Source organism: Cebus imitator, unplaced genomic scaffold, assembly GCF_001604975.1.
Source record: "Cebus imitator isolate Cc_AM_T3 unplaced genomic scaffold, Cebus_imitator-1.0 Scaffold299, whole genome shotgun sequence".
In the NCBI taxonomy this organism is placed as follows: Eukaryota; Metazoa; Chordata; class Mammalia; order Primates; family Cebidae; genus Cebus; species Cebus imitator.
Window position 1 is genome coordinate 162,091 of NW_016107614.1, and position 27,040 is coordinate 189,130.

The 27,040-nt window shown below is 39.4% G+C and overlaps 1 protein-coding gene across 1 annotated transcript in view; it reads left to right on the forward strand.

Annotated features, from left to right (window-relative positions):
* The window catches only part of HPSE2 (heparanase 2 (inactive)), a 277,616-nt gene that overhangs the window by 89,190 nt on the left and 161,386 nt on the right, over positions 1-27,040 (forward strand). Inside the window, exon 5 of the mRNA XM_017502836.2 lies at positions 6,686-6,779. Within this exon, the coding sequence (XP_017358325.1) occupies positions 6,686-6,779 (94 nt within the window). The remainder of the gene's footprint in view (positions 1-6,685; positions 6,780-27,040) is intronic.

Consider the following 27,040-nt stretch of genomic DNA (forward strand, 5'->3'; position numbering starts at 1 on the left):
ATGTCTGAAACTGCATATGATTTCCCTACCCCTTTCCTTTCCCAGCTTCCTGTACACCTCTCCTTAACACCGCTGGGATCAAGATGATTTGAGCCTCTGCCCACACTCAGTGCCTCTCCACATACAACCCTGGATATATGGGGAAAAGGGTCTGGGCTTGAGGCTTAGGACCCGAAGTGTGCAAAGAGTTAGGATAGCAAGAAGATGAAGAAAATGGAGCCCTTGGCATAGCACTTGAGGCTTGGAGCCACCCATTTGGCTCGTTGTGGATTAAATCATACAAGCACACATTCTTTCATTAAAGACATTATTTGCCTTTAGTATTTTTCACAACTCTGACCTTTATCTGTATCATTTTTCTATAACATTTTTCCAGAGTACAAATTCTTTCATTCTGAACTATATCCCTTTAGAAGGTTAGATGATTCCTGTATGAAATTATTTGAACTGGTTTAAGAAAGCCAAAGAAACATCTGTATTCTGTAGAACCTTTCTTTGTTAGCTTTCCTGCCCAAAGCAGTTCTGAAACACAAGATAGGAAGGATGACCCATTGCAAAGAAGCTGAAAACTAGTGTAGCCTCAGAAGAAAAGCCTGACGGCAAGTGCTCAGCAGGAGCCCAGGCTGAGGGCGTTTGGAAGACGGGCAAGTGCAATTTATAAAGCCTTATAGAGACTCAGATCAGCCTTTCTCTAGTGTTTGCTTCGAGGTGTCAGAATAGGTTTTATAGGTCAACAGGGTTTTTCTAATGATTATCCAAGCTTCTCTCCCTTCAGTGGGAAAGGCCCTGATTTTCTGGAATTACCTGCCCATTCAGCAGGCTGGGTGTTAGAATTCTGAGCAGACTGCCCCTCCTCCTTGAAACCAGCAGGCAGCAAAATAGGTCCGGAAATTCCTGAGCATCGGAAAGCCCGCACTAATGCAATTACCTGAAATAAAAGAAGGAGTCAGATAATAAAGGGCAAAGGTTTTCCTTTTAAAGTAAAGGGCCAGGTAAACAAAACCAGCTGCCCCTGGAGCCAACAAACTCTCCTCATTAAATGTTTGAAGAGCCTAATGGGTGTAAGCAGCTAATTGTAGTACAATCCTGAGGACTGAATCTAGGGGCCTGAGGAAGGGAGTTAGTAGGGTGGAAATGGGGTTAAACTTGGCTGACAGAGACAGAAAAGAGGTGAGATCTGCCCCTGGCAGAGGACCTCTAAAAGGCCAGAATGAAATTAAAATAAGAGTAAGATGCTTTGACTGGGAGTCTCTAATCTTTCTGATAGTATCGCTGTGACATAGGCTTGGATGTCTCATTTGGAGCAATTTTAAGTTTAAATGCTAGTTGAATAGGATCTGAAATACAGGTTTATTAAAAAACTAATTATGGGAAATGTTATGTTTATTTACTATGAAAAACTGGAAGAGTATGCAGCAGAATGTTGCAATGAACCTCTAGGTGTTTTGCTTATACTATAGGTGATTTTCCATTTTCCTATTTCTATTTTGTTTATGTTCATTCTCTATTTTGTCTACAATGAGCATTTGGTTCTTTTATAAAAAAAAAAAAAAAAGGGCAACACTAAATAAAATACGATGAAGAGTATTGTACTGCAACTAAAATGTAAAATTAAGGGGGACAGGAGTATTGGTGAATACGTTAATAAGTGGTTCCTTTTACTTTGTATACTCTGCTATCTTTGCCACTTCCTCAGATATATGCAGGATATGACCTGCCAATCTAGAGGCAGGAATGAATTACTGGCATTGAGTGAGACAGACCTTTTGACCACGTATTAATACAAAAGTTTTAACTTCATTGCTTTTATGATAATTCCCAGAAAGGTTATTTCTGCACAGCCTTTCTTAGCTTTGGTTTTTACTGGAATAGCTCAGCCACTTGTGGAATGATCTTAAGTGATGCTGAAATTTCAAGAGAGCTTGGAGGATGATTATGATTTACTTAAACGTGTCAGTCTAGGTGATTCTAGACCATTCTTCAGGGTTTTTTGGAAGTTGTCAGAACACTTATTATTATTATTATTATTATTATTTTCAGAAACAAGATTTCACTCTGTTGCCCAGGCTGGAGTGCAGTGGCACCTTCTTAGTTCACTGCAGCCAGGGCTCAAGTGATCCTCCTGCCTCAGCTTCCCAAGTAGCTGGTACTACAGGCACATGCCACAAAACTCAGCTAAGTTTTAAATTTTTGGTAGAGGCGGGAGTCTTACTATGTTGGTCAGGCTGGCCTGAAACTCCTAGCCTCAAGCAATCCTCCTGCCTCAGCCTCCCAAAGTGCTGGGATTATAGGTGTGAGCCACCACGCTGGCCCAGAGTACTTCTGATTGATGAATTTCCTTCTTCCCTCCTTTCTTTCTTTCCTTCCTTTTCTCTATCCTTCCTTTTCTCTTTGATTTATTTGGTCTTTAGTTTCCTTTGTAGCCATTACTATGTTAATTAGTTATTGTGGAGACTGGCAGGTAGCTAAGAATTTCTTTATCTTCCCAGTGTGAAAGACAGAAAAGCAGAGTTGCTCCCACATCACTGGACAGTCAGTTGGCATCCAGCCCTTTACTGAGTCTTTATTAGAAATCACCATTGTCATCATTTTTAGCAATTTATTCTTACCAAATGGTCACCACAGACTACTCCACCTCCTTCATGCCCAAATATAAATGATATATTTAGATTGGACCCATCACCATATTCATCTATCATCTGAGACCCAAAGCTCTGTAACTGGGAAGAAGCTTTCAAATAACCACATATTGTCCATGCTGAATGTTTTCTTAGAAGGTTCCCATTTCCAATGGGTAAGTGCAGTAAGTTAGTTGTCCAAGAATATTCAAGAAAAAGGGTTAGGTATTGGTAAATTCATACCCTATGGTTAAATGATCCCCTCTCTTAAAAGCGATATTGAATTCTGGATGACTAAATTTCCTATTTCCATAGTACAATATAAATGTGGGTTTAAGGTTGCAAATGAGTTGCTGAAACTTTTCAGTATAATGTGAGGATTCCTTTGACATTCAAATGTGAATTGGACTCAGACTGAAGTTATTAAAAAGATGCTATGATCATCAGGCTAGAGGAGGAAGGGATCCTTAGCTGGGTCACAGGTAGAGGCAATGCCGAGGGCCATATTTTAGAAGCATTGTAAAGGGTCTCTGACATCTCTGTTAATTTCCCTTATTTTCTTGAAGAGCTCATCTGCACCCATGGCTTTGTCCATTACTTAGAAGCTGAAAAAGACCCCCAGGTCAACCTTTCTTGTCTCAACTTTTCTTTGTACCTCTTTCTCCTATCTCCAGCTATCTGATGTCTAGTTCTTTCTTGATATTCTGTATACTTTTGATATGTCAAACAATATTTTTCATTCCACTTAACAAATTGTATTTCAGTCTGACTAATCCACATTTTTTTTGGCAACAGTGTTCTCCAAGACAATCTCTCTTGTATGTTCATGGTCATCAATGACTCGCTTCCTCTCTTTTACCCTCTACAGCAGCTTTATTTGTTCTTCCTTCACAGCTGCTCGTTTTCACTTTTCTTGATCCCTCCCTTATTTAAACCTAGATCATTTCTTGACAGCACTATTGAGATAAGATAACTTTGTTTATTGGTTTCCATGCCTGTATCTCCTCCAGCTCAGATTCAATTCATAGCTTACGGGAAGAGTCTAAGACCACCTGAGAATGATTGGATCCGGTTTGTAAGGTTAAAACTGGGTACAAGAATAAGCTGAAAAGCTTAAGCCATCTCCCATGTATCACATGAAGCAGCAATTGGACTATTTCTGGGTTCAAGAAGATACAATGTTAGTCATTGAGAGGACAGTAACAGGGATCAGATTTCAACACCATGTCAGAAGAGCTTTCCATCAATTAGAACTGTGCTGCAATGAAACAGTCCTAGTAGTGTGTAACAGTGAATTCCTGTCCCTGGATATGTTCAAGCAGAGGCAGAAAATCACTTCTTAGGGATATTGTAGCAAGTTTGCGTACTTTAGGCCAGCTGACCACTAGGGTCTTTCAAACTCCAAATTTTTACAACATATCACAACTGTCTCCATCCCTGCCTCTGCCTCACACCTGCTGGGAATCCAGAGTATGTTCTTGCTGCTGTATACTCTCCTCACTCCAAGTTCTACAGTGGATAGCAAGCTTTCCTCCAGAGGGATGCTCCCCCTGCCGACACCATCCCATGGTCTTTCACTCTAAGTTTCTGCTGCCTTGGGCTGTTAAGTAACCTGAAAAGGGTAGATCTGGTTATTGAATATCTTTTATAACTTTTATGTGAATAGCTTGAATGGTCCCGTGCCCATTATTTTTCCTTATGTGATCATTAAACCAGTCCTGTGAAAATACTATAGCTTTGGATTATGTTTTATCTTTTATTTTTATTTTTTTGAGACAGTCTTACTCTGTCGCCAGGCTGGAGTACAGTGGTGCAATCTCAGCTCACTGCAACCTCTGTCTCCTGGATTCTGGGTTCAAGCAATTCTCCTGCCTCAGTCTCCCAAGAAGCTGGGACTACAGGCATGTGCCACCACGCCCAACTAATTTTTGTATTTTTAGTAGAGACGGGGTTTCATCATGTTGGCCAGGATGGTCTCGATCTCTTGACCTTGTGATCGCCTGCCTCAGCCTCACAAAGTGCTGGGATTACAGGCATGAGCCACCGTGCCTGGCCAGATTTGGATTGTTTTAAAATCCATTTTAAAGAAGGGATTTACCAAGGTTGTTTTCTAACTCCAGGTTCTGCGTACTTAAGATAAGGAAGGAGGAAAAGAGTGAAGGAACCCTCAACCATGGCCACAGATTGGGTAGGCTAGGGAGCTTCTTCACAGGAAATCCTACATACTGAAAAATTACATCTGGCAGTTTTATCTCAATAAATATTAAACTATGTGTGTTGCCAACAAAAATTATAAATACTGATGTTTAATGTAGTTACTGGGGAACTGAGAAAAGAGGAAACTATAATATATTTGATGAAAAAATAAAAGAATAATTATAATGCATTACTTGTCATATTCATGGTCACCATACAATATAGCAAGTATTCATGTCCTCAAATGTGTATTAGATTAGCATTCCATAAATTATTTTTAATTTTAGCACAACTCTGTCTCAATGTGTCTGGCCTTCATGTAGTATGCCATGTATCTCATCTTTTTTGCAAAAATCAGAGGTGCTAATTAAGAAGTACTACTATGAATAGGTTATGAGATAGGATAATGGATGTGGATATGCCCAGCACTGTGTGTTGTACATGGTAAGTGTTCACTGGATCTAAGTTTGGCATCTATACTAGGGATGAGGCAAAGGACATGTTATCGTTTTATTTCCTAATGTAAGCAACCATCAAAAATTTTCAAATACATGTACCTTCTGACACAGCAGCTCCACTGTTATAGTATTCTGTATTTACACATTACTTAATCAGTCTCCTATTGTTTATAACCCCCCTTTGTGAGCTGACAATTAGAAAGAAGTAAAAGTTGTTCAGTGCCTACTGTATGCCAGGAACTTTACATTTGTTGTCTCATTAATTCTCAAGCCTAAGGAGAAGATATACTATCCCTCTTTTAAGAATAAAAAAACTGAGGCCCATAGAGACCAAGTAACTTGCCCAAGATCATATAGTTAGTAAATACCAGATCTGGAATTTGAACTCAGCTATTTCCGGCTAAAACCCAAATTTGCTCCAACATTCCAATAGTTTAAGCACAGATTCTGTGGGAATGTCTTGAAGTGGTAAGTGACGCCAAAAGGAAGGCTCAGTGGGTAGATCATTTACCACCCTCACCTCAACGAAAGCACCTGCCTTACAATAAAACAAAAATTTAAAAATTAACCATACCAATACATCACATGTTGGTATAGCGATTTGAAATTAAAAATAATTTTCACACAGTTCTATAATATGTACTGATGAGTGGCTGCTTCTTTAAAATTAAATAATTTATCGTTAGCCAACAGCCAAGGATAACTTAGTGGATTGGAAAAGGCACCCAGGAATCATAAGCATTTAGAAACTGATTCAATTCATAACCAGACCAAAACAAAAACCAATGAGTACCACTGGTTACTATTTTAGGAGAGGGCTTTTCCACCTTTGTACATTCATTCAGTCATTTGTTCATTCATTCTGGAGGTAGTAGGCAACCACAGCATACGTTGGTAGTAGGTTGACTACAGAGTGTTTGCCCACAGGAGTGAGCTGGAGACTCACCACACTGTCAGATTTTTGCTTTGGTGTATACTTTCTTATTTAAAGGTATGGAAAAACTTATTAAAATGATTCAGTAGTCTTCAAAACTCTCACACACCTTAATACTTTAAGGTGGGATTAGCAATGGGCATGGGATGGGTGTTAAATTACTTTCCCAATGGGAAAAAAAATAATCATTTCCTCATTACCTAATTTGTATTGTGGAATTTCCATCAATTCTGTCAAGTAAGCAAGGGGGTTTCATGTGACAAAAGTTGAAAAAAATTATCAGTATCAGCCCACAAATAGAGATGAAAATGGAGAAGATAAAAAGGATATTATTTGTTTGAAAAGTAGCCAGGGTCAAAACCTTTTAGAATATGAAAGCCCAGTGGAACCCTGGTCTGTCAGAGACCTCTGGCTAGAGAACTGTATTTGCAGTCCCCTGTTTGATATTTTATCTGATTCTTATTTTATTTTTATTCCAGTTGCTACATTGATGGCCGGGTGGTCAAGGTGATGGACTTCCTGAAAACTCGCCTATTAGAAACACTCTCTGACCAGATTAGGAAAATTCAGAAGGTGAGTAAAAGTATCCTGGTAAGAAAAGAAGCGAGTCTGGGGGTGAGGCAAGGAGAAAGACACAAGGTTCCAACTGGATCTCAGCACTGTGGGAACCAGGGTAAAAAGGAAAATTGTGCAGACCAGGTGGGCATAGTCACAAGCTCCCCATTACAATTGTTGCCTGTCATTCATTGTTTTACAAATTGAAAAGAGTCTGTGTGTGCCATATCAAGGTTTAAAGCATCTCTATTTTTTTTTATTATTTTTTTTGAGATGGAGTCTTCTTCTGTTGCCCAGATTGGAGTGTAGCGGCATGATCTCAGCTCACTGCAACCTCTGCCTCCTGGGTTCAAGCAATTCACCTGCTTCAGCCTCCCAAGTAGATTACAGGCGCAAGCTGCCACACCCAGCTAATTTTTATATTTTTAGTAGAGACAAGGTTTCAGCATGTTGGTCAAGCTGGTCTCAAATTCCTAATCTTGAGTGATCCTCCCACCTCAGCCTCCCAAAGTTCTGGGATTACAGGCGTGAGCTACTGTGCCTGACCTAAAACATCTCTACTTTAATATGAAGTATTTGTTCATAGTTTGCTTCTAAATTGTTAGTTTCACAAAGGAAGGATAGATTTACTTTATGTTTTCTTTTTTGGAGGGATTTGTTTTAGGTTACTTTAAGGAGAGCATGATTACACTCATTCAGTGAAATTCCAGTCTGGGGCATTGGCAATTCTGAGCCATATTTACACTCTTCCTAGGTGTCTTAGAATTAGCCAAGAAAGATCTTAATTTTGTAAAAATGAGAGGAAAGCTATATTATATTAAGCAATTGCATGTAGGTGCTATCAGCAAGACATCTTTGGTCAGTGATTCTCAGACTCAAATACAATCAAAATCACCAGTGGTGCTCATTAAAGTTTCCAGTTTCACTCCTGATGTTCTGATTTAATATGGCTGGAGTGGATCCCAGAGGTCTCTATTTTCAATAATGTGTCAGGTGATTTTCCATAATGCTAATAACTCTAGGATCACATTTTGAAATACACTGGATTAGTTAATTCTAAATTGTGAGGATTTTATGTCTACAATTGTCATGGGCCTCCACAATATATTTTCTGTTGCCCAGTTGAAGTTCTTTTCCAGAGAATGGAGACCCTTTGAATAGTTTGCTATTTCTTGAGCAGATTAAACAAATCTTTGCAGAAAAATTGTAACAAGTAGGCCCTCAATAAATGAGATGAATTAATAGAAAAATGAATAGCTCATATAAAGCTCTGAAAGAAAATCCTATTTGAAGAAATCACAGGATCAGTTTTGAGAGCTAAAGTCGAAGTCTTTACCTTTTTTGTATTCACCCAGTGTCATATTCAGATTATAAACAGCCTCTGGAGTTCTTTTGTTCTCAAGAGTTTGATAGGCTGAGAAGCCTCAGGACTTCTGGAGGCCTGCATCCCAATCTGATCCCCCTTATCTGTCACTGCCTTCCACTAGGCAAAGCCTAGGAGAACTAAATGATTTCAAATATTTCTACCGGTTCCTGTTTGATATTCATTTAATGAAAAATATTCACTGAGCACTTAGTGAGTACCTAAGGCAAAGTGCCAGATGCTGGGGATACAAAATGTTATAAGACATGGTCTCTGCCCTCAAGGTAAAGTAAGTTTTAACACTTAGTTTCAGCAGATTGAAAACATATTACCTAATGCAATAGAATGTCAACCTATTGAATACTCTAGTTTTCTAAACACATTATGCTAATCTAATATTACATATCTCCCTCTACAAGGAGGGAAGAATTTTCTATCATTAACTCGTTTGTTTATTGTTTCATTCAATAAATATTTATTGAGTGTTTACTATGTCTAGATACTATTCTAAGTGTTTATATTACAATAGTGTGTAAGATAGTCAAGTTCCTAGAGTTTTGGCTTTTCCAGTTTTGAATTTAAGGGTGGTGGTTGTAAGTAAAATGATTCAGTTCTCTCACGGCACTGTGAATGAAGGTTCTAACTGTACTTATGTTATTATTTAAGTAGAGCAAGTGGCTCTAGGTCAGAATTAAGATAAAGGTGTTGGAAGTTAGGTTCTTTCCTTTTTCCCCACTTCCCATAGCCCTCCCCCACTGCATATGCCTTAAACATATGAACCAGTTTGAAAACTAAAATAAGTGGCTGAACTTGCCTCCCAACTTATCCAGGGCCCAAGAAACTTAAGAAAAAGAGCAAAAATCCTGTGCACAATTGGTATTCAGATCTTTAAAAACAAGCCTAATGGACTTAGAAGGGGAAGAGGAAGTGCTGTCACAGGGAGGAAGAGTAGGGCCCCTAAGAGATGGCCTATATGCAGAAAGCACCTGGCTGGGGAGGGCTAGGCTTAGCAGTAGTGTCTGGACTTGCCTTTTGGCAAATGCAAACAGAACATGCCCAGGGTACCCTCAAACCAGGATTCCTATTCTGATTATCTCTTGCTGTGCAACAAATTACCCCAAAACTTAGTAGCATAAAACAGCCATTTATTAAGCCAATGAATTGTATGGGTCAGAAATTCTCAAAGGGTACAGACGTGATGGTTTATCTCTGCTCCACGATGTCTGAAGCCTGAGCTAAAAGACCTGAAAATTGGGATTACTGAAAGGTTAGCATCTGGGACCATCAGGCTTGTTCACTTACACGTCTGACAGGTGATGCTGTATCACTTTTTCTATCCTGCCCTTAGAAGTCACAGGGCATCACATTAGCCATATCCTATTGATTGAAGTAGTCGCTGGGACTACAAAGTTTCAAGGTGAAAAGAAATGAAATCTTTCTTTTGATGGGGGAGTGGCAAGATTCTGAAAAGCATGTAAGACCAGAAATGTTTTTGCAGTCATTTTTGGAGCATATGATCTTCCACAGTTTCATCCTCCCTGTTTTGTTTAGTAGGCTTTTGCCAGATACTGCCTTACATGAGTATATGCTAGAGATGTTGCTAGACCATGGATTCTCTGAGATTTGAACGATCTGATAGACTTCTCATTGGCTGCAGCAGCCTGGACCCAGTTGTCAGGGCCTCCAAGATGAGAGTCTCTCTCACCACAACCCAAGGTGTGCTAAGCAATGACCTTCCCTGGGGACATGAGAGCTAGGGGACTAGAGCAGGATACCCAAACTTTGTTGAAATGTTGCTTTGGCTGTTCCTGAAGTCTCTGGTGGGTGGGAGGAAGGTTCTTGGGAATTAGGGTCCAAAGTACAAACTAGAGCACACTAGCCAAATGGCTTTCTTGTAAGTTCCTCAAACCAGTTCAGAGATGGACCAAGTTAGGTTTGTTTTTTTTCTAATTTTTAGTTTTTAATTTTTTTTTTTTTGAGATGGGTCTTACTTTGTCACCCAGGTTGGAATGTAGTGGTGGGATCTCAGCTCACTGAACCTCAGGCTCAAGCAGTCCTACCTCAGCTTCCCGGTAGCTGGGACTACAGGCAGATGCCACCCCCACGCCTGGCTCATTTTTTGTATTTTTGGTAGAGACAGGGTTTTACCATCTTGCCCACGCTTGTCTTGAACTCTTGAGCTCAGGCAATCCATCCGCCTTGGCCTCCCAAAGTGCTGGGATTATAAGCATGAGCCACGGTGCCTGGCCTTCCAAGTAAGGTTTTAATGTCTATATACCTACAACCTTCACCCCAAAGCTAGAAGTATCATCTTTGTTTCTTCTCTATTTGTAGAAGTGAAGTCCTAAGGACCTCATTAGGCCCACAGTGGTAGAAAAGGGGCAGACTTTTCACCAAAATGGTGCCATATGGGAGTGGCTTGATAAATCAGCGATGAGGATGTTTAAATAGGATATTAGGGTCAGAATTTGAAGTCTGATGGCCTGGCTTAATAGCTGTGTGGCTTTGGGCCAGTCACTTGATTTCTCTGATTTTCTCTCTTTGTTTGTAAAATGAAGATGCTAAGGATATTATTCTCCCTCCCTCTTAGAGATTAGTAAAGTCTTGTGAGAAAGCCCTATTTTGTTCACTGTTATTGAATGCTAGTTCTTATTGCTGTTATTATTGTTGTTATAGTTATTATAGCTATTTTTAATAATTTCTGTGACTAGAGAAGCTTTACATTACCTTTATCCTCAACTTGTTCTTTGCTTTTTCTCCTCTTTCCTCTTTCTTTGAACTCTGGGGAATATGATAGGTGATACTTTTGGCAACTGAAAGGCAATGACTCAATTGCTAAAAACAGCTGTGGTTTGCAAATTTGGACTGCCACTTAGAGAAGAATTCTCAGTTTTCTGAGCAGTGGGTGAATTATCTGGTTATATGAAAATCTGCATGACACATTTGAAAGCCAAACAGACATGTTTGAACAATGTGTGGACAACTCACCCCTTTGGATGATCCGCACATTCTTTCCCTTTCATTAGAATTATGATGATCATCTGTACATTGGGATATGAGTCAAAGGAAAGAGTTGATAATCTAAAAATACAGGGAAGAGTTAGATGGGAAAGTAAGAGATGTTTAGGACACAGTGCAGATGGTACAGTCAGGATAGCTGGGCTGACTCCAAAACAATGACTTAAGAACCAAGAAGAACCACTTTGGCTGAAGTCATTTGGACTCTATGATTTGTGTCTTCATCTCCTAGAGGAATCAGAGGAGGAAATAACACTTTTTGATATTATTTTCAGTAATTCAATAAGCACAGGAAGGCGTTGGTGAAATCCCAGTCATAAAGGAAATGTTTCCAAAAGTACTGTCTATATTATTGCATTTTGAATACTAAATAAACTCAACCATTGGCTGCCCCAATATTTGAAAAATTTCTTCCTTCCTCCCTTCCTTTTTTCTAAAATTATTTTTAATTGATACATAATAATTGCCCATATTTATGGGGTACAAAGTGATATTGCAATATGTGTATACAATGTGTAATGATCAAATTAGGATAACTTGGTCAGGTGTGGTGGCTCATGCCTGTCATCCTAGCACTTTGGGAGGCTGAGGCGAGCAGATCACCTGAGGTCAGGAGTTTGAGACCAGCCTAGCCAACATGGTGAAATGGCATCTCTACTAAAAATACAAAAATCAGCTGGGCATGGTGGCAGGCACCTGTAATCCCAGCTACTCAGGAGGCTGAGGCAGGAGAATTGCTTGAACCCAGGAGGCAGAGGTTGTAGTGAGTCGAGATCACACCACTGCACTCTAGTCTGGGCAATAGACCAAGACTCTGTTTCAAAAAAAAAAAAAAAAAAATCAGGATAATTCACACATTTATCACTTCAAACATTTATCATTTATTTGTGTTGGGAACATTCAAAGTCTTCTATACATTAGAAAATGTACAATAAGTTATATTAATTATAATCACCCTACGGTGCTATCAAACACTAGAATGTATTCCTTTTATCTGGCTGTAATTTTGGATTTGATAACCAGCCTCTTCTATCTCCACTCCCCACCCTTCCAAGCCTTTAGTAACCACTGTTTTACTCTCTACTTTTATGTCATCAAATTTCTTAGCTTCCACATATAAACGAACATATGTGGTATTTAGCTTTCTATACTTCGCTTATTTCAACTAACCTGATGTCCTCCAGGCTCATTCATGTTGCCTCAGATGACAAGATCCCATTTTTTTTATGGCTCAATAGTATTCCATGAATATATGTGCCACATTTTCTTTACCCATTCTTTTGTTTTTCTCTTGAGAAAAAAAATTGAGCTACTGTGCAATTATAGCTCACTGCAGCCTTGAACGCCTGGGCTCAAGCCAACCTCCTGCTTCAGCCTCCCAAGTAGCTGAGACTACAGGACCACAGCACCATACCTGGCTAATTTTTTAATATTTTTGTAGAGACAGGGTGTTGCTGTGTTGCCCAGGCTGGAAACTTCTGGTCTCAAGTGATTCTCCTGCCCCACTTACCCAAACGTACAGGGATTACATTCCTAAGCCACCACACCTGGCTCCGTTTATCTGTTGATGGACACTTATGTTGATTTCATAACTTGACTACTGTGAATGGTACTGCAGTGAACATGAGAGTGCAGATATTTCTTTGACATATTTTCTTTTTGTTACATACCCTGAACTGGGATTGCTGGATCATACGGTAATTATATTTCTAGCTTTTTGAGGAACTTCCATATTGATTTCCATAATGGATGTCCTAATTTACATTCCCGCTAACAGTGTGTAACAGTTCTCTTTTCTCCATACCTCACAGCATTTCTTACTGTCTTCTTTATAATAGCCATTCTAACTGCTTCTGTTTTCTTCTTTCTTCCCTTCCTTCCTTCATGTATTGACTATTTCTAACATTCTTAGAATTTTCCAGGTCCCTGAGAACAAAATGGTCAGCAAGACTGACATGATGCTTGTCTTCATAGACCTTATGGTCTAGTGAGAAAATTGATAATAAAACAGGCAACAGTAATATGATGTTATGATTCCTATTACAGGATGCTATAGGAGTCCATGGTGGGAAATATCCACCTTAGTTTTTAAAGGAAAGAAAACCAGGGAAGTCCTCTCAGAAGAAGTGACATTGAGGCTAACACCTAAAGTTAGACTCCCTCTAATTTGCACAGTTCAAACCATTCATGGGAATGGCTTGTATGGTTCATCATATGAGCATGATCATTCTTTTAACATCATTACTGCTTATGGTTGTTTATATTTAATACAAATAAACTCTTTTGAAGTCTTAATAAATGCTGTGACATTATGCCACTTCTTCCAATATATTGTAGTTGCAGGACCATGGAAGTAAGGCAGAAGGACATGTAATTCCTTTGAAGTAATTAATAGATTTTAAAGGAAACCTTTGCTTTTAACCAGTTTTCCAGTTAACCTGCTTATTTGAATCTCTTAGTAAGTAAGAAGAAAGGAACAAAACAAACAAACACAAACCCACTCATCCTTGAAGACCATAGAATAACTAGAGGCAGAATTAAAGGAAACATGAGGACAATGATAATATTAACCTTCTCTAATGAAGAAAACTGGAAAATGAAAACACATTACTATGGTAAGAACAGTAGTATCAGGAGCAATTAGAGGTCTGCTGGCAAGATGGCCAAATAGGAACAGCTCCGGTCTGCAGCTCCCAGCAAGATTGATGGAGAAGGGAGGTGATTTCTGCATTTCCAACTAAGGTAACTTGTTCATCTCGTTGGGACTGGTTGGACAGTGGGTGTAGCCCACGGAGGGTGAGCCAAAGCAGGGTGGGGTGTCGCTTTGCCCGGGAAGTGCAAGGGGTCAGGGGATTTCCCTCCCCTAGGCAAGGGAAGCTGTGAGAGACTGTACTGGGAAGAATGGCGCATTCCAGCCCAGATACGGTGCTTTTCCCATGGTCTTCGCAACCGGCAAACCAGGAGATTCCCTCCAGTGCCTATGCCACCAGGGCCCTGGGTTTCAAGCACAAAACTGGGTGGCCATTTGGGCAGACACTGAGCTAATGGCAGGAGTTTGTGGGGTTTTTTTCATACTCCAGGGGCACCTGGAATGCGAACCAGACAGAACTGTTCGCTCCCTGGAAAGGAGACTGAAGCCAGGAAGTCACCCCCATGGAGCCCAGCAAGCTAAGATCCACTGGCTTGAAATTCCCACTGCCAGCACAGTCTGAGGTCGACCTGGGATGCTCCAGCTTGGTGTGGGTGGGGACATCCACCACTGCTGAAGCTTGAGTAGGTGGTTTTCCCCTCACAGTGTAAACAAATCCACTTGGAAGTTAGAACTGGGTGGAGCCCACCACAAAGATACTCCCCGAAAAGAGCAACTACAAGACACATAATCATCAGATTCACCAAGTTGAAATGAAGGAAAAAATGTTAAGGGCAGCCAGAGAGAAAAATGGGGTTACCCACAAAGGGAAGCCCATCAGACTTACAGCAGATCTCTCAGCAGAAAACCTACAAGCCAGAAGAGAGGGGAGGCCAATATTCAACATTCTTAAAGAAAAGAATTTTCAAGCCAAAATTTCATATCCAACCAAACTAAGCTTCATAAGCGAAGGAGAAATAAAATCCTTTATGACAAGCAAATGCTAAGATATTTTGTTAACACCAGGCCTGCCTTGCGAGAGCTCCTGAAGGAAGCACTAAACATGAAAGCAAAAACTGGTACCAGCCACTGAAAACACATACCTAATTGTAAAGACCGTAGACACTATGAAGAAACTGAATCAACTAAAGGGCAAAATAACAAGCTAGCATCATAATGACAGGGTCAAATTCACACATAACAATATTAACATTAAATGTAAATGTGTTAAATGCCCCAATTAAAAGACACAGACTGGCAAATTGGATAGAGTCAAGACCCATCCATGTGTTGTATTCAGGAGACCCATCTCACATGCAAAGACACACATTGGCTCAAAATAAAGGGATGGAAGAATATTTACCAAGCAAATGGAAAGCAAAAAAAAAAAGTGAGGGTTGCAATCTTGCAATCCTAGTCTCGTAGACTTTAAACCAACAAAATCAAAAGAGACAAAGGCATTAAATAATGGTAAAGGAATCAATGCAACAAGAAGAGCTAACTATCCTAAATATATGCACTCAATACAGGAGCACCCAGATACAAGTTCTTAGAGATCTACAAAGAGACTTAGATTTCCACACAATAATAGTGGGAGACTTTAACACCCCACTGTCAATGTTAGACAGATCAATGGGACAAAAAATTAACCGGGGTATCCAGGACTTGAACTCAGCCCTGGACCAAGCAGACCTAATAGACGTCTATAGAACTCTCTACCCCAAATCAACAGAATATACATTCTTCTCAGCACCACATCACACTTATTCTAAAATTGACCACACAATTGGAAGTAAAACACTCCTCAGAAAATGCAAAGAATGGAAATCATAACAAACAGTCTCTCAGACCACAGTGCAATCAAATTAGAACTCAGGATTAAGAAGCTCACTCAAAACTGCACAACCACATGGAAACTGAGCAACCTGCTCCTGAATGACTATTGGGTAAATAATGAAATGAAGGCAGAAATAAAGATGTTCTTTGAAACCAATGAGAACAAAGGCACAATGTACAGAATCTCTGGGACACAGTAAATGCAATGTGTAGAGGGAAATTTATAGCAGTAATGCCCACAAGAGAAGCAGGAAAGATTTAAAATCAGCACCCTAACATCACAATTAAAAGAACTACAGAAGCAAGAGCAAACAAATTCAAAAGCTGGCAGGAGACAAGAAACAACTATGATTAGAGCAGAACTGAGGGGACAGAGACATGAAAAACCCTTCAACAAATCAATGAAACCAGAAGGTGGTTTTTTGAAAAGATCAACAAAATAGATAGATGCAAGCCAGACTAATAAAGAAGAAAAGAGAGAAGAATCAAGTAGACACAATTAAAAAATGACAAAAGGGATATCACCACCAATCCCGCATAAAGACAAAGTACCGTCCAGGCGCGATGCCTCACACCTGTTATCCTAGCTCTTTAGGAGGCCGAGGCAGGCTGATCGCCTGAGGTCAGGAGTTCGTGACCAGCCAGGCCAACATGGTTAAACCCCATCTCTATTGAAATCCAAAATTCAGCTGAGTGTAGTAGTGGGCATCTATAATCCCAGCTATTCAGGAGGCTGAGACAGGAGAATTGCTTGAACCTGGAAGGCAGAGGTTGCAGTGAGCTGAGATCGTGCCATTGCACTCCAGTCTGGACAACAAGAGCGAAACTCTGTCTCAAAAAGAAAAGAAAAGAAGAAAAGAAAAGAGAAAAGCTACCATCAGAGAATACTGTAAACACTAAACACCTCTACACAAATAAACTAGAAAATCTAGAAGAAATGGATAAAGTCCTGGACACATACACCGTCCCAAGACTGAACCAGGAAGAAGTCACATCCCTGAATAGATTATTAACAAGTTCTGAAATTGAGGCAGTAAATAATAGCCTACCAACCAAAAAAAGGCCAGGACTAGACAGATTCACAGCCAAATTCCACCAGAGGTACAAAGGAGAGCTGATACCATTTCTTCTGAAACTATTCTAAACAATGGAAAAATAGAGAATCCTCCCTAACTTAATGAGGCCAGCATAATCCTGATACCAAAACTTGGCAGAAACACAACAAAAAAAGAAAATTTCAGGCCAATATTCCTGATGAACATCAATGTGAAAATCCTCCATAAAATACTGGCAAACTGAATCCAGCAGCACATCCAAAAGCTTATCCACCACGATCAAGTAGGCTTCATCCCTAGAATGCAAGTCTGGTTCAACTTACACAAATCAATCAATGTAATCGATCACATAAACAGAGCCAATGACAAAAACCATATGATTATCTCAACAGATGCAGAAAAGTCCTTTGACAAAATTCAGCAACGCTTCATGCTAAAAACTCTCAATAAACTATGTATTGATAGAGCATATCTCAAAATAATAAGAGCTATTTATGACAAACCCACAGCCAATATCATACTGAATGGGCAAAAACTGGAAGTATTCACTTTGAAAACTGGCACAGGACAAGGATGCCCTCTCTCATCACTCCTATTCAACATACTATTGGAAGTTCTGGCTAGGGCAATCAATCAAGAGAAAGAAATAAAGAGTATTCAGTTAGGAAAAGAGGAAGTAAAATTGTCTCTGTTTGCAGATGACATAATTGTTTATTTAGAAAATCCCATCATCTCAGCCCAAACTTTCATTAAGCGGATAAGCAACTTCTGCAAAGTCTCAGGATATAAAATTAATGTGTAGAAATCACAAGCATTCCTGTATGTCAACAATAGACAAGTAGAGAGCCAAATTATGAGAGAACTCCCATATACAATTGCTACAGAGAGAATAAAATACCTAGGAATACAACTTACAAGGGACATGAAGGACCTCTTCAAGGAGAGCTATAAACCACTGCTCAAGGAAATAAGAGAGGACACAAACAAATGGAAAAACATTTCATGTTCATGGATATAAAGAATTAATATCATGAAAATGGCCATACTGCCCAAAGTAATTTATAGATTCAATGCTATTCCCACCAAGCTACCATTGACTTTCTTCACAGAATTGGGGGGAAAAAAAGACACCGTAAACTTCATATGGAACCAAAAGAGAGTCCATATAGCCCAGACAACCCTAAGCAAAAAGAACAAAGCTGGAGGCATCACACTACCTGACTCAAAATATACTATAAGGCTACAGTAACAAAAACAGCATGGTACTGGTACCAAAACAGATATAAAGACTACAGGAACAGAACAGAGGCCTCAGATATAATACCACACATCTACAACCATCTGATCTTTGACAAACCTGACAAAAACAAGAATGTGGAAAGGATTCCCTATTTAATAAATGGTGTTGGGAAAACTGGCTAGCCAAATGCAGAAAGCTGAAACTGGATCCCTTCCTTACACCTTATACAAAAATTAACTGAAGATGGATTAACAACTTAAATGTAAGACCTAAAACCATAAAAACCCTAGAAGAAAACCTAGGCATTACCATTCAGGACATAGGCATGGGCAAAGACTTCATAACAAAACACAAAAAGCAATGGGAACAAAAGCCAAAATTGACAAATGGGATCTAAGTAAACTAAAGAGCTTCTGCACAGCAAAAGAAACTATCACCAGAGTAAACAGGCAACCTACACAATGGAAGAAAATTTTTTCAATCTATCCATCTGACAAAGGGCTAATATCCAGAATCTACAAAGAACTTAAACAAATTTATAAGAAATAAACAACCGCATCAAAAAGTGGGCAAAGCATATGAACAGACACTTCTCAAAAGAAGACATTTATGCAGCCAGCAAACCTATGAAAAAAAAGCTTATCATCACTGGTCATTAGAGATATGCAAATCAAAGCCACATTGAGATACTATCTCAAGCCAGTTAGAATGGTGATTATTAAAAAGTCAGGAAACAACATATGCTGAAGCCGCTGTGGAGAAATAGGAATGCTTTTACAATGTTAGTGGGACTCTGAATGAGTTCAATCATTGTGGAAGACAGTGTGGTGACTCCTTTAAGGATCTAGAACTAAAAATACCATTTCACCCAACAATCCCATTACTCAGTATATATCCAAAGGTTTATAAACCATTCTATTATAAAGGCACATGAACATATATGTTTATTGTGGCACTATTCACAATAAAAAAGACTTGGAACCAACCCAAATGCCCATCAGTGACAGACTGGATAAAGAAATGTGGCACATATATACCACAGAATACTATGCAGCCATAAAAAAGGATTAGTTCATGTCCTTTGCAGGGACATGGATGAAGCTGGAAACCATTATTCTCAGCAAACTAACACATGAACAGTAAACCAAACACTTCATGTTCTCACTCATAAGTAGGAGTTGAACAATGAAAACATATGGACACAGAGAGGGGAACATCACACATTGGGACCTGTCAGGGTGTGGGGGCTTAGGGGAGGGATAGCATTAGGAGAAATACCTAATGTAGATGATGAGTTGATGGGTGCAGCAAACCACCACGGCACGTGTATACCTGTATAGCAAACCTGCACATTCTGCACATGTACCCAAGAACTTAACGTATAATTTTTTAAAAAAACAGTGGTATCATCACAAAAATCAGTTTTTGCTTGATTAATTCATTAATTCCCTCATTCGTTCAGCAATATTGACTGCATATTTCAATGTCTCAGTTCCTGTCACTTAGCAAGTGCTCAATACATGCTGGAAGGAAGGATGCACAAAGCAAGGGGTAGGTCAATGAGCAGAATAAAGCACTAGAAGTATGAAAGAAGTAATGTCTTATCTCATTCACACTTATATGTGCTGTCTCTGCTGTTCACACTGCAGAATAACCTTATCTGCTGCTAACTTTTGTAGTAGTGTTGAATAGATGGAAATCAGTTTAGATAGCCTTATGAGCTGCATCTACATATAAACATAGTAGGAGAGTATCTTCAGTGTTTGTGTTTGGAGTGAAGGAAAAGTCTCTTTGTGCCCCCAAATAACATTTCAGTCTGTTTGTTTCAGATATTTCATTTGAGTGAATAATCTTTCATTCTACATTAGGATGATGATGAAGAATGTAAACAATCTGAGAAGAGGTAGACTACACTGGCTTAAATTAACACTAAGGCTTTAATGGCAAATAGAAGATCTTTTCCCAAGATCAGGTTTTGACAGAGGGCAAGAGAAACACAAGCCAAATAAATATAGTTGGCCCTTGAATAACATGAGGGTTAGGGGCACTGACCCCCTTGCACAGTCGAAAATTCGTGTATAACTTTTGACTCTCCCAAAACTTAACTGCTAATGGACTGCGGTTGACTAGAAGCCTTACTGATAACATAAACAGTTGATTTGTACATATTTTGTTATCTGTATTATCAACTGTATTTTCATAATAAAGTAAGCTAGAAGAAAAAAAATGTTATTAAGAAAATCATGGGCTGGGTGTGGCAGCTCACATCTGTAATCCCAGCACTTTAGGAGGTCAAAGTGGGTGGATCATTTGAGCCAGGAGTTTGAGACCAGACTGAGTAACATGTCAAAACCCTGTATCTACACACACACAAACACACACACACACACATACACACACACACACTTAGCTGGGCATAGTGGCACATACCTGTGGTACTAGCTACTTGGGAGTCTGAGGTGGGAGGATTGCTTGAGTCCAGGGAGGTTGAGGCTACAGTGAGCTGGGTCCCGCCACTGCACTCCAGCCTGGGCAACACAGCAAGACCCTGTCTCCAAAAAAATAAAAAAAAGAAAGAAAAAAGGAAAAAAGAAAGAAAATAAAGTTAGAATAAAGAGAAAATATATTCACTATTTATTAAGTGGAAGCAGATCATCATCATAAAGGTCTTTATCCTCTTTGTCTCCACATTGAGTAGGCTGAATAGGAGGAGAAAGAGGAGGCGTTGGTCTTGCTGTCTCAGGAGTGGCAGAGGCAGAAGAGGTGGAGGATGTGAAAAGGCAGGAAGGAGAGGCAGGTGCACCCAATATAACTTTTACTGAAATAAATTCATATGTAAGTGAACTCATGCAGCTCAAACCCATGTTGTTCTAGGGTCACCTGTACTCAGAGAAGGCACAGGACCCTAAATACAAACGGTACCACATTAGTTCCTTGGGATAACATTAATGAGTGATTCTAAGTTTTATGGGGCCTGACATTTACACAATGGGGACCTTTTTAAGGAAAATAAAACAAGGAAATCTGCAAATTATATAAATATTTGACCGTATAAACACATTAGCAGGGCCCTTCTTAGGATATTGTTAGATGCCTGTGAAAGCAGGGAGCTGGAAATTTAAGCTCCATGAACTTCTAGGTAAATTAGCCTCTGTGACCCCACTTGGCTGTGCATCTGCAAATGGGAGAATATGACCTAAGGGCAACTTTGGCTCTTTGTCTTCACATACAAGACGAATAATATTATAGTGGGGGAGTCTAATCTGAAAGGTATATTTATCACAAAAGAGCACCAAAGTTTCAATCATTATCATCTCCTGAACCTTAATTTCCTTGATTCTTAGATACAAATATTTCCTTGAATCTTAGAACAAATGTAAAATACACCATTAATTTAATAACAACTGGGGCCAGGCGCAGTGGCTCACACCTGTAATCCCAGCATTGGGAAGCTGAGGCTGGGGGATCACGAGGTCAAGAGGTCGAGACCATGCTGGGCAACATAGTGAAACCCTGTCTCTACTAAAAAATACAAAAATTAGCAGGACATGGTGGCACGTGCCTGTAGAGCCAGCTACTTGGGAGGCTGAGGCAGGAGAATTGCTTGAAACCAGGAAGCAGAAATTGCAGTGAGCCGAGATCGCACCACTGCACTGCAGCCTGGTGCCTGGCAACAGAGCGAGACTCTGTCTCAAAAAATATACAAAAATAAAAAATAACAACTGGGAAGGGAGAGAATAAACAGCAGGCAGGTTTTATTTGATCCTGATTTTAAATAATATTCTGATTTCAAAAGCATTAAATTGTGAAAAATGCATCATTAACTTACAGAAATATAACAATTATGTTACTTCTGGGGTTATAAATGCCATTTATTGAGTGCATTATGTATTATTAATCCATTAAAGAAACGAGTGATTTGCTCAAGGCCACCAGAACTTTTTAAGTAGTAAAATTCAAATTCAAACTAAGGCTCATCTAACTCCAGAACCTACACTCTTATCCATTACACTATTCAGTATTGCCTACACTTATCAGCTATTTATTTTATAACCTGTGTAATAATTATATTCCTAACCACCCAGGATTAGGAAGGCTTTCAAAGAAGAATACTGAATGTTCTTGTTGAAAGAACATCGATTTGATCCCACAGTCAATTAATAATCTAGGGTGGGTATTCTAGAAGTGAGGGTCGAATGAATGAATGAAGTTGCGTCTTATGATATTAGGCAAATGATAGTGGAAGAGGACAAGACTTTTCAGAGTGTTATTTGCATTGATCTAATGAATTCCACTCCTACGTTTCACATGCACAGGCTTCTTGGTCAGTGTTTAGTAAGGTCCTGCTATATGCAAGGCAAAGACAATGTGAAAAAGGTTATGTGCTACCCATAGACATTTGGAGGAATGGTCCTGGGAGCAAATTGCTGTGTGGGGCAAAAAGCTTCTTCAGGAGGAAGAGGCAACTCTGGATGACCATCCGGTGTTTCAACATGTAAGCAGGAGGATTGTAAGGTTTGTCCTAAGCAACAGTAAAATTACCAGTGAGGCTGCTGGTGCCTATGACTTGTAACTAGGTAAGAATTGGTTAGTCACAGAAAAGGACTGGGAAAGAGAGGAAGAGTAATTTACATGCAAGTGGCTATTTCCAATCTCTCTCTAACTAGCACTTACCCTTGAATGTAGTCATTGCTTTGGGATTCTGTGAAACTTTTCCTTCCCATTTTCTTGCATATGATCATAATGTCCTTGCCTCCCTAGTGACATTATCTTTTTTGTGTAGGTTCTTATTTTAATTTAATGTTTTATTGTAATTACATTCAACTGCTTTTCTGTGGTTTGAGATAACAAGTGCAGAGAATGCAATTTTAAATCCTAAAAATGTCACAGAAACAGAAGCCACAAATTAAAAATTGATCTGATACTGAAAGAAAATGGGCAAAGATGGCACTCCAGAACACAGAGATGATAAACAGAAATTATACAGAAAAAGATTAATGAAACTGACAGGAAGTACATTAGACAGAAGAAATACATCAAGAGGAATGTGACGAGATACTGGAATGACTGAGCTCAGAATAGCCCAGCTTGTCTAACCTAAGGACATGTTAAATATGGAGGCAGTTTAGCCAGCCAGATGTTATGGGTCTCCTCAAACAGGAAATTCAATTAGAAAGTGAACAAAGCCCTAAACTGGAACTGTGAGGATTTGGTGTTTGCCCTGTGATACTGAGATTATTAGTTATCTGCTCTGAAATTTTGCTTTCTCATCGGTAAAGTATTATCTCTCATTTATTTCTAAGTATTTTACAAGTAAAGCAATTGTCAAGCATTCTATATGACATGCAAAAAGGGAAAAAATAGAAAATTACAATTCAGTATAATAAGGTCAACGTCAGAGGTAGGTTCAAAGAACTTTAGAACCCAGAGGAGAGAAGAAATAAAGGTTTGAGGAAAGTTCCACAGAGGAAATAACTTTGAAATAGGCTTGAAAAAGAAATCAGACAATGTGGATGAGCGGTGAGTAGGGGGGAGGTAATCAGTAAAAAACTATAACTTTGTTAGTTGAAAATTCTTTGTAGTGAGCCGTAAGTCTTCCTCCTATAGGGAAGAAATAGGAGAAGAGAGAGCTAAGGGGTGGTTGTGAAAGTCTAAGATAACAAGTTAAATAAAGCAGTTAGCCCCTTATCCTGTGGGTCAGTGGTTCTCAACTTGATTTTATCATGTCTAGTATGCTCCCGTGAACAAATAGATAAAATAGACTGTGGGTTATGTGCAGTTATTAGCTCCTTAGCCTTTTTTTTCCCAGTTAAGGAAACATTTCAGAATTTGGGCGAAATGTTATTATGACAACTCTGAATTTACTTTTTATTTTGAAGTAAATTATTCCCAAATCACTGCTTTCAATAGTATCCGAAACAAGTTGCTTGTAGCACATCTCCAGCTGATCAAACAGACCTCTGAATACAAATAATTGAGTACTGCTGCTAGCAATGGGGAACCACTGAAGGTTCTTAAGCTAGAGAGGGATTTGTCAAGATAACAGATAGCAGCAGAGTGAAGGATGGACTAGAAGAGGAAAAGATTAGAGGCAAGAAGACCAAGGAACAAATGACAAGATCCAGAACTCAGGGAGGGGCAGTGAGGAAGGAGGACAGAGTCAATATCCTCTGCTCTAATGTAGCAGGTAAGTAGAGAGTCAAAAAACACACAAGAAGAATGGAAAGAAACATAGGAAGGGCACAGAGTTCTCACCTTGACCACTTATAAGGAACAAAGACTGCCAAGAAGCAAGGATATCTGTAAGAACTCTGTGTGTAGGTAAGGTGGTGTAAGAAGCTTGCTGTAGCTATTCAGCTCTTTGTAACCAACTCTGTAGAGGACCAGTTTGGGTTATTTAAAGAGCTACTGTTCTTCCTGAACTTCTGGGGAAGGTTCATTTCCAAGCAGATGAGATGCTAGAATTAATGGTATCCAGCTTCTTTTGGAGTGTGGGCCTCCTGCCAGAGCTGATTAGCCCAGCTGGCCTGTCCACTGTTACTGTTTTATTGCTTCCTTTCTCATTAACAAAGGTGTTGGGTTTGGATAACCATAAACAACATGTCTGCTGCTACAAGGTTACCATTTCTTACACAGCCAGTGGCTGAAGCCAGGCTCTCAAGAGTCTTTTCAAAGGACTTAGATCACAGTTTTAGAGGCAGGATATCAAGGAAATACAGGAAAAGGAAGCCCAGATTTGAAAACGTGCTACATAAATTGTTATTTTCTTATTTTTACTGTTTTTTTTTCTTTTTTGTTTTTAATTCAAAGTGGTAGGGAAAATAAACTCAAGTATCCCGGCTGTTTTCTCTAGTCTCTCCTCTTTTGCTCTCTCCCCACTCCTCCCTCAGCACGTCCACATGAAACAGTCCTCATAGTCCTCAACCCTGAAATATGAAGGATTGGAGCTGGAAGGGTTTCCCTTTACACAACTCTGCCTCTAGCAGGCTCAAAGATTCTGAGCAGCCACTGGCCCTTTACTGAGTGGTTTTCTGGGTACCTGAAAGCCCCCTTGACCACATGGACCCAAGGGTTGAAGTCTATTTGGGAACAGAAGAACTGCTGAAAGGCAGCCAGCCACTCAGTTCCCTCTACCTTCACTTAGGTAATTTCAGCATTCGTACTTCTTCCTCCCCAGACAGTGTATCCCTTAAAATAACCTTCAGTGGCACATCATTTCTCACCAGGAACTGTACCCTTTTGCTTTCCAAAGTCCTCCAATTTTCTCTCTTGTAGCACAGGGAGAATCATATTTTCCACAAAAAAACCACAGTGTTGAACTATAGCCCTCAGTTTCTTAGAGTTTTACTTTCTAAGGGAATTTTGCAGCTGGTTCCATTTGTTTTTCCTAATTTTTTTCTCTCTTCTCTGCCCATGCTTATTTCCTTCCCAGACCCAACCAACACCCAGCCTCAGTGTCTGTACCTCCACGACATGTCACCATGATGCTTCTTTGCTCATGGAAGATACAGAGTTCATAAGCCTTCCACAATGACCCAAACAGTAAATACTCAGAAAATATTTGTTGGTTTGTATTGACTACTCCTAGAACTTTTAACATTAATAATTTCTAGGAATATTTCCAAAAAAAAAAAAAAACCTATTTCATATAACTTTTTTAGTTTTTGTATCAAAGTTGTTTCTTACTGTGTGTTTTTGTTCATGTGGCTTGACTGGAATTACCCCTGTGCTGAGAATGGATAAGTGAACTACTCTGAATGATGATTATGTTTGTGTGAATTATCCATGTGCATTTTAAATTCTAAACTGGACTTTCCTGCTGCTTAGGAAACATCTGGGCTATTACCTATCACCACAAGTGCTATGTCTGAAGGAAAAACAATCAACTCTAATGTTATTCATTCAAACACAAGTTCATGTGCGTTGGACAAGGAGAGTGGTCTAGATAACATTCTGGTTTACACCTCTACATGCTTACTATGTGCCAGACACTACTTCAAGTGCTTTACAAATATTATGTAATTTAAATATTATAAAAATCCTCTAAGGTAGATATTATTCTGATTTTACAGCCAAGAAAATTGAAACAGAGAGAGGTAATGTAACTCACACAAAGTCATTCAGTAAGTAAATGATAGAACCAGAATTCAAATGCAGGCGATCTGTCTCCAGAGTCCATGCCCCTAACTGCTACTCAATTTTAGATTGTTTCCTTTCAAATCTCCCTGCATTTATTTTTTTTATTAACTTTTTTTATTTTTTATTTTTTAAGGGACTCTTGCTGGAGCGCAGTGGTGTGATCATAACTCACTGCCTCCTGCCTCAGCCTCCTGAGTAACTAGGACTATAGGCACAAGACACCATGATTGGCTAATTTTTTTTTCTTTTTTGAGATGAGGGATTTAGCTATGTTGCCCAGGCTGGTCTCAAACTCCTGGCCTCAAGTGATCCTCCCACCTTGGCCTCCCAAGTAGTATGGCTACAGGCATAACTTTTATTTACACAGAGTCTATGTCCTTTAAGGGTCCTGTAGACAAGTATTTTATAAATCCAACTGTTTTCTGGAATCAAGTCCTCACTTAAAAGAGCTAGACTTTGAACTCCTTTTGAAAAATAATCATCTCATACAAATCACTCCTTTGAGTTGGGCATGCCACCATCCAACTAAGTACAGTAGGTTTTTGAATAATTTCATTTCATTCAACATCATTTTATTATATAATATTGATGGAAGAAAAATCAATTCCCAGCTGGGGCCACTGTCTATGTGGGTTTTCTCTGGATACTCCTGCAAATACGTAGATTACATTAGGTTTCTTGGGTGTCTAAATGGTCCCAGGCCAAGTGAGTATGGGTGTGGGTAAGAGTGGCCCTGAAATGGAATGGTGACCTGTTCATGGCTGGTTCTCATCTTGTACCTTGAGCCTCCAAGATAGGCTCTGGCTACTCTCAACCCTGAACTGGTGTGAGCAGGTTGAAAAATAAATGAATGAATAAAAATTCTTGTAAAATAAAAATTTGTAAAGTCTGCAATAATACAAATGCACAATAAACCATGTGGCACTAAAGCACATAGCAAGTCTGTAATGTTTTTTATTGTTTTGGAACTTCCTGGTGGTAGGAGGTACTCCTTTTTGC